Source organism: Colobus angolensis, unplaced genomic scaffold (genome assembly GCF_000951035.1).
Source record: "Colobus angolensis palliatus isolate OR3802 unplaced genomic scaffold, Cang.pa_1.0 Scaffold18, whole genome shotgun sequence".
NCBI classification, from domain to species: Eukaryota; Metazoa; Chordata; class Mammalia; order Primates; family Cercopithecidae; genus Colobus; species Colobus angolensis.
In genome coordinates, this window is record NW_012114932.1 from 1,798,846 (window position 1) to 1,807,107 (window position 8,262).

Here is an 8,262-nt window from a genome sequence, read left to right on the forward strand (position 1 = left end):
TGCACTCCAGCCTGGGAGACAGAGCCAGACTCCGTCTCAAAAAAAAAAAAAAATTAGCCAGGCGTGGTGGCATGAAGCTGTAGTCCCAGCTATTCGGGAGGCTGAGACAGGAGAATTGCTTGAACCTGGGACGCGGAGGTTGCAGAGCCGAGATTGCACCACTACACTCCAGCCTGGGTGACAGAGCGAGACCCCATCTCAAACAAAACAAAACCCAGAAAATAACAAGAGTTCACAAAGATGTAGAGAAAGGTGGACCACCTGTGCACTGTTGGTGGGAATGTAAAATGGTATGGCTGCTGTGGAAAACTGTTCCTCAAAATATTAAATGTAGGCCGAGTGCAGCAGCTCATGCCTATAATCCCAGCACTTCGGGAGGCCTATGTGGGCGGATCTCTTGAGGTCAGGAGTCCAAGACCAGCCTGGCCAACATGGTGAAACCCCATCTCTACTAAATTAGCCGGGCATGGTTGCGGGTGCCTATACTCCCAGCTTCTCGGGAGACTGAGGCAGGAGAATCGCTTGGACCCAGGAGGCAGAGATTGCAGTGAGCTGAGACCAAGCCACTGCACTCCAGCCTGGGCTACCGAGTGAGACTCCATCTCAAAAAAAAAAAAAAAGGGGGGGCCAGGCGCAGTGGCTCAGGCCTGTAATCCCAGCACTTTGGGAGGCCGAAGCAGGCAGATCATCTGAGGTCGGGAGTTCGGGACCAGCCTGGTCCCGACAGAGGGGCGTGAAACCCCGTCTGTACTAAAAATACAAAATTAGCCAGGTGTGGTGGCGCATGCCTGTAATCCCAGTTACTTGGGAGGCTGAGGCAGAATTGCTTGAACCCAGGAGGCAGAGGTTGCAGTGAACCGAGATCATGCCATTGCCACTCCAGCCTGGGCAACAAGAGCAAAACTCCATCTCAAAATAAATAAATAAATAATTAAATTAAATTAAAATAGATTCACCTTATGAGGCCGGTTGCAGTGGCTCACACCTGTAATCCCAGCACTCTGAGAGTCTGAGGCGGGCGGATCACCTGAGATCAAGAGAGATTGAGACCATCCTGGCCAACATGGTGAAATCCCATCTCTACTAAAAACACAAAAATTAGTTGGACGTGGTGGCATGTGCCTGTAGTCCCAGCTACTCAGGGGGCTGAGGTAGGATAATCGCTTGAACCTGGGAAGTGGAGGTTGCAGGGAGCCGAGATCTTGCCGCTGCACTCCAGGCTGGTGACAGAAAGAGACCCCATCTCAAAAAAAAAAAAAAAGATTCACCATATGATTTGCCAGTTCCATTTCTGGGTATACATGCAAAATAATAAAAAACAGAGGCTGAGAGAGAGATTTGTACACCCACGTTCATAGCAGCATTATTCATAATAGCCAAAAGGCAGATGTAACCATTCATCAATAGATGAATGAATAAACAAAGTGTGGAATATATACAACCTTTAAAAGGAAGGAGATTCTGCCACATGCTACACATGGATAAACCTTGAAGACATGATGCTAAGTGAAATGAGCCAGTCGCGAAAAAACAAAGACTCCATGGACCCACACATCTGAGGCACTTAGAGCAGTCACATTCATAGAGAAGGAAAGTAGAATGGTGGTGCCAGGCCGGGGGGAAGGCAGGAATGGGGGGTTATTTTTTCATGGGTAGAGAGTTTCAGTTTTACAAGAGGAAAGGAGTTCTAGAGGTGAACAATTGTGGTGGTTGTACAACATTATGAATGTACTTAGCACCACCAAACTGTACACTGGCAAGTAGTTGAGATAGTAAACTTTATGATACATGTATTTTTAAAACTGGCAAAAAAATCCCTACAAACATAATTGCAACTAAGAGCTTTCCCTTTGCTTCAGGCCCCAATATATCTTAGCGTGCCTCTGTTGGATCCTCTGTTGGATTTTGATATTTCATTCGTTGTGAGGTTTTGCATTTATTTTGATTTTTAAAAATATTATACTAATATTATTTATCTTGGTTACTAAATTTTTTGACATCGCCTTAAATTTTGCACACGAGGTGAGTGTGCCTCACTTCCCTCACCCTAATGCCAACCCTGCAATTATGTTCCTGCCTTGAGGGCTTCCAAGACTCCATCACCTTCTGAGAAAGCCCAGGCCCTCCAGCTGGCTTTGAGTACCTGTCCACATCTCTCCTCCCCTGTTCTTGCTCCACTGAACTCCTGTGGCCATGAGCCCATGTTTCTAGGGCTGGTACAACTACTGTCCCTGCCAGAATGAGCCTCCACCTCAAAACTCCCTCTTGATCCAAGACTGTCCCAGTGAACATTTTCCACAACTCCTCTCTCCTCAACCCCCATCAAAAGCCATGAGTTGGTTCCATATCCACAAGAGTTCCCCACCTTGTCAGGCCAGGTACTTCTTCCTGGGAGGGGCCATCTTCCCACTTCATGCCCAACCCAGCACCGGGCACTTAATAAATGCCTATGACTTGTGATAATTAAGCCCTCCACCAAGAAAGGACAGCTGGGGCCTGATGCAAGGGTTTATTACTGAGTCTGTACATCTAGCTGAGGGGAGTGCAAATTGTGCCCCAGCCTTGCCAGACGGAAGCTCCTTGTCCCCGACTGCAGCACAGGCCTTGGCCTATGGACATAAGCAAAGATTTGGTGCTGGATGAGGAAGGAGGGAGCAGGGATGTGGGCACATGGGCCTTTGTCCCTGATAGTTCAGGCATGGCTCTCAGCTTCCCTTGCCAGGGAACCCTGAATGGAAGGGGCAAGAGAAGCTGCTGGTAGGGACAAGAGGGTCACCCAGGTTTGCTTGTAACCCCACCTGAGGTAGGCCCCTTTGGGCACAGCCAGGGCCTTTGTCCTATCCTGAGTCCTCTGGGCTAATTGAAGGGAGCTGGACTCTGCCCCCAGCCACCCCTCAGGACAGCCCGGCTATTGGCCATAGCTGGTGTCAACAGTACCCTCCCTTAACAGGCCATCCTGTTGTCCAGCTAGCCCAGGGTAGTGTGTTTGGGTTAGGAAGTGGTGTGTGGATCTGGTGTCCAAGGACACAGGGAGCAGATCCTGCTGGAGAAGGCTGGAGGTTGCTCTGAGCCTAGTATTTGGGGAAGAATCCTGTTTTTTCTCACTCTGGCACCCAAGGGCCCCCAGGTCTGCCCCCTCCCCACTAATGTATTTATGTGGGAACCGCACAGGCCAGAGCTAACTTGGACTTTGGACCCTTTGGAGGCTGCCAGGAGGGACAGCCACTGTCTCTGGGTAGACTGGTGTCAGACTTGTCACATGGAGGTGGCAGGGTGAGCAGCTGGCCTGTGTGGGAGGGGTATTCCTTGTCCTTGATGAAATGCTGGGAGGGAGAGCTGTTTGTTGAGCCGAGACCCACCAGGTGAGTCGTGGGCCCCCAGGGGCAGGAGAGCTGCGGAAGATTGGTCAGTTGGGCACTGCTGAGTCACGGTGAGTTTCAGCTGCCCCAAGTCCTACCCGTTCCTAGCTGGGACTGGCTGCTGTGAGTACTAGAGGCCAGTGCAGCCAGGCGGTGAAGGGCAGGGCTGGGGTCGGGGGCATGAGGCGCTGAGATACTGTGGGAGGTATGGGGGAGGATCCGTGCCTCAAGGCTAGCAGGGCTCAGAGCTTTGGTGATGTGGCAGGCTGGAGCCTGGGAGTCCTGGGGGCTGATAGGGTCCTGGTGGTTGGGGCTGCAAGGCAGCTAGGGCTACCAGGTGTCAGGGTGACTGACACGCATGAATTCAGGCACCTGTGAAGAGAAAACGAAACCCAGTCAGCATCCCTGAGACCCAAAATAAATGGGTTTGTGTGTGTGTTGGCTGGTGGGGTGGGGGGGGGAGGCGGCCCTGGAAGCTGTGACACCTGAGGTCTTGGGGCGGGGCCAAAATAAATTCAACGGGCGGGACTTGTGGGTGGGGCGGGGCCTGTGGCGGTGAGGTGGAGCCTGAGGAGCTGGGGTGGGGCCTAGAGGCAGTGGGCTCCAGGATTTGGGGGTGGGACGCCAGGGCCGTGGTGTAGGGTGGGGAGCTGGGGCGGGGCTGGAGTATTGAGGCAAGGGGCTGGAGAGGGCAGCGACCTACCTCAGAAGAGGCCACAGTCTTTGAGGTTCTCCTTGATAATGATGTCGGTGACAGCGTCGAAGACAAATTTGACGTTCTGCGTGTCGGTGGCGCACGTCATGTGGGAATAGATCTCTTTCACGTCGCGCCGCATGTTGAGCTCGAGGAACTGCACCTTGATGTAGTTGCCGGCGTCCTCGTAGGTGTTGGGTCCTGCGGGGGCGGGAGCTCTCACTCGGCCCAGCCCTTCCTTCCCTGTGCCAGGGGCGCGCGCCGCGATCGTGGGGCGGGGGTGCCGCCTGGCGACCGTGCGGACGTCTCACCATCGTAGTCCGGGAAACAGATGCTGAGGTGGGCCTTCTTGATCTTCTCAAAGAAAACGTCCTTCTTGTTGAGGAAGAGCACGATGGACGTCGTGGCGAAGTAGCGGTGGTTGCAGATACTGTTGAACAGGTGCAGGCTCTCGTGCATGCGGTTCTGAGGAGGGCAGCAGCTGTTGGGCACCGGGGGTCGCGTCCGACCCGCAGCCCCTGCTCTCTGGGCTCCCGGGCACGTGGGGCTTCCCGTTCAGCTGGTTCTCAGAGGGCGCCCCGCACTGCCCCAGATGGGCCTGCTGAACGCCTCCCGGCCTCCTCAGACTGCCCGGGACCCGCATCCCCTCCCGGACCCTCCCCACCCCAGCGCGCCGTCTCCGTCTCCAGGGGCCAGCAACTCCTCCTCGCCCCTGGAACACAGGCCCTGCCTGGCACGCACCACTTCGTCGTCCTCCACCAGCACCATGTCGTAGGCGCTTAGTGCCGCGATGAAGATGATGCAGGTCACGCCCTCGAAGCAGTGGATCCACTTCTTGCGCTCCGAGCGCTGCCCGCCCACATCGAACATCCTGCGGGGCCGCGGGGGCCTGAACCCGCGCCCCGGGCCTAACAGGCAGCATCCCCTAGCCCTGTGCTGGTCGGGGAGCTCTCGGCTGGGACTACTACCCTTTCTGCTGCAGGGATATCCAGGAAGGGGCAGGGTCTATCGCAGGGATGGGGTCCCCGGGGCAGGACGGGGCCTGGGGCAGTGACCTCCCGGGCTGGCATGTGGGTTGTACCGGAAGTTGAGGTCCTTGAAGGAGAACTGCGTCTCGATGATGCCAGTGGTCTTGACTCGCGAGCGCAGCACGTCCTGCTCGGTGGGCACGTAGCCCGGGGTTACCAGGCGCTCCAGGTCGGAAAGGTAGCTGCGCGAGACCGGGCCGTGGGTGGGTGGGGAGGCGTGGAGGGCCCCCTGCGCCCCGCGCCCCGCGCCCCGCGCTGCCCGCGCGCTCACTAGCCCGCCGAGTCGTTGAGCTGGTACTCCGAGGCGCGCTCAAAACAGGCCTGGATACCGGAGTCCTTCCACAGCCGCTGGATGATGTCCGACATCTCCTTGGGCATCGTGCCCTCCTCTATGGTGTCTGCCATGTGCATCAGCTTCCGGGCGTCGTCCTGGGGGCAGGGTGAGAGTGGCTGGTGGAGGCCAGGGACTCGGGCCCAGCCGCGAGCCTCGAGTCCCCAGAGGCCCGCTCAGCCCGCCTCCTGGCACACCTGGCGTGCAGAGTCTCCGTACTGGATGTTGAGTGTGGTCATGGCGCGCACGATGGCCAGGATGGACTGCAACGTGTTGCCGTAGATGATGGCGATGAACTCGAGGCACTCTTCCAGCGAATACCCGTCCTGGTGGATAATCCTGAGGCCGAGGCGAGCAGGGTCAGAGCCTCGCGGGGAAGTGGGAAAGGACCCAGCCCCAGGGACCTCGGGACAGGCAGGGGCACTCACTTCATCTGCTTGACGATGGTGCTCTTCCCGGACTCACCCGCACCTGAAAGGGAAGCGGCGCCTCAGAGCTGCGCTGACCGCCTGCCCCCTCCCCCAAGGAGGCTGGGAGGACGGGGCCCTCCCGAGGTGGCAGGGTGGACCGGCAGCGAAGAGGCCTGAGCGTCAGCCCCCACCCCATAGCCACACCTACCCAACCCGTCCAAAGTCAGTCCTGACACCCTGAAGGCACAAGGTTTGCAAATGTCAGGAAAGTGAAGAAAGGAAGCCAACGAGGGGAATCAACGACCTCAACTGTTCTGGGACGGGGAGGCCCCAAGACACCGACACAGGCAGCCTTTATTATGCTGAGACTACAATGAAGAAATCCCGAAGCGCCATTGCCACCTCGTGGGAGCCTCTGGTACCGCATGCACTGGGTTATTTGAGGCGGGTAAATCCCTTGCTTTTCACCTGAAGGGATGCGGGTGTCTCCAAGAGGCTCAGAGGGAATTAGCGCCTTTGGGTAGCAGGGAGGGCAGAGTTGACATCCTTTCTGAGCTTGCCCCTGCGAGGGCGTTGGGCACAGTTAATGAGATTTCCAGCTTAGCCTTTCTGCCTTGGGGGAAAGTGGGACTGGCTTGGTCCCTCACCCACCTCCAGCTGGTTGACCAGACCCTGGGGAGCTTGGGTGGAGCCTGCCCGGCCCTCTTGAAGCTGCTCTTTCCCCTTGAGAGGTCAGGCAATGACCTTGAGGCAGGCCTGGATCAGCCCCATCTCTTCTCACTGCCCATGGTCTGGTGGACACGGCTTTATCTACTCCCACTGGGCCTCAGCACCTGCCAGACCTGTTGGCTGCTTTGTAGGTCTACCAGCCACAGCCCTCTGGCACCTGAGGGCCATTCTTTGTGGATCTGGGTGGTTCTAGAGACTCCCCACCCCCAGGAGGACTATGACCATCCCCTTCCCAAAGTAGCAGCTCAATAATGGGCTCCCAGTGAGGCCCCTGGCTTCTGAGCACTGCCCAGCAGGTCTATCAAACCAAAGGCTGCATGAAGCTTGCGGGAGCCCAGCCACAGAAAAGTCAGCCTCACACACTCGTGCAAGAGTGTGGTTGGCATGCACTTCTGGGGAGGGTGGGTCACCTGAGGCAGAGTTGTCTGGAGAGGGGCTTTGCGGGATGTCCAGCCTTGGGGGAATAGGACACCACCTGTCAGGCCTGGCTCCCACCCCGTGCCCTACTCTGTCACAGGCTCATATTGCTTCCCAGGGAACCCTTGCTTCACAGAAGGGCTGCCTGCCTGCCTCCAGACCAATGACCTGGTGGCAGTGGCCCCACTGGGGCCCACACCCCTACCCAGAAGCAGCAGCTTCACGGTTCGAGCATCCTTCTCAGCATCCTCTTTCAGCTTCTTTTCCAGCTCCCTGGAGTGCTTCTCCTCAGCACTGGCCCCAGCCCCCATGGTCCCAGCAGCAGGCGAAGGGACAGAGTGAGCAGGTGGTTCTTCTGGATGGAGGGGATCCTCAGAACCTGGCCTCCCAGGCACCCTTCTGGCCCCAGGAGGACCTGCAATCAACTGGCTCTCTACGGACCTGTGCAGTCCCTGGTGGGGCTGCTTAGTGGGATTTGGGGGCTAGAGGTGTCCAAGAGCCAATCAGAGACAAGGACAGGTGAATCCAGCTCAGCCCCCCAACCCTTCTAATCAGGCTGGCATAGCCCCAATCCCTCAACCGCTGACTCTGCACCCCTGCTGTCCTTCTGCCCCCCTCCACCCTTCAGGAGAGGCCCTGGTGCTGCCCGGGAGTGGGTAGGGTCAGGGCTGAGAAAGGGGAAGGCAGAACCTTGAGCCCTGGGAGTGAGGACAATGGAGGTGGAGCTGGCAGCAAGAGGGCATAATTGGGAGAAACATGCCTGCTGCCTGCCCAGCACCGGGCTCAGCACCACTCCTTATCTTGTTGTAAGCTCACACTGGCCCTGGAGGATGGATGCCCATGTCATCAGCCTCATTTTACTGATGAGGAAGTAGAGGCTCAAAGGGTCACACAGGAGGAAGTGGTTAAGAAGGGCTGGGTGACACTGGACTGGGATTTTATGACCTGCAGGGAATCCAGAGAGAGGGAAACAGTGGGCATTGCATTCATCCCACATCACAGGCTGGAGCTGCCCCAAGGAGGTCCTTGGCTTCCAGCGGACTCTGGTGGGCATGCATATCTTCTCTGTGTGCCTCCGTGTATGTGTCTTTTTTTTGTTTTTTCTTTTTTTTGGATGGAGTCTCTCTGTGTCCCTCAGGCTGGAGTGCAGTGGCACAATATTGGCTCACAGCAAGCTCTGCCTCCCGGGTTCACGCCATTCTCCTGGCTCAGCCTCCCGAGTAGCTGGGACAACAGGCGCCCGCCACCACGTCGGGCTAATTTTTTGTATTTTTAGTAAAGACAGGGTTTCACC

The 8,262-nt window shown here is 56.8% G+C and overlaps 1 protein-coding gene across 2 annotated transcripts; it reads right to left on the reverse strand.

Moving 5' to 3' along the window:
- Nucleotides 1–1,331: 1,331 nt before the first annotated feature.
- On the reverse strand, nucleotides 1,332–7,409 carry GNAT1 (guanine nucleotide binding protein (G protein), alpha transducing activity polypeptide 1). Of its 2 annotated transcripts, none has more exons than XM_011939047.1 (9): nucleotides 7,174–7,390; nucleotides 5,841–5,883; nucleotides 5,610–5,751; nucleotides 5,353–5,510; nucleotides 5,135–5,263; nucleotides 4,795–4,924; nucleotides 4,365–4,518; nucleotides 4,063–4,254; nucleotides 1,332–2,609 (listed from the first exon to the last, which is right to left on the reverse strand). In XM_011939047.1, exons 1-8 carry the CDS (start codon nucleotides 7,277–7,279, stop codon nucleotides 4,064–4,066), a joined length of 1,053 nt encoding a protein of 350 aa, XP_011794437.1. In that variant the 5' UTR covers nucleotides 7,280–7,390; the 3' UTR covers nucleotides 1,332–2,609; nucleotide 4,063. The 2 variants fall into 2 exon arrangements, with proteins under 2 accessions (XP_011794437.1, XP_011794438.1); XM_011939048.1 differs by having other exon boundaries at nucleotides 2,495–3,731; nucleotides 7,174–7,409.
- Nucleotides 7,410–8,262: the final 853 nt, after the last annotated feature.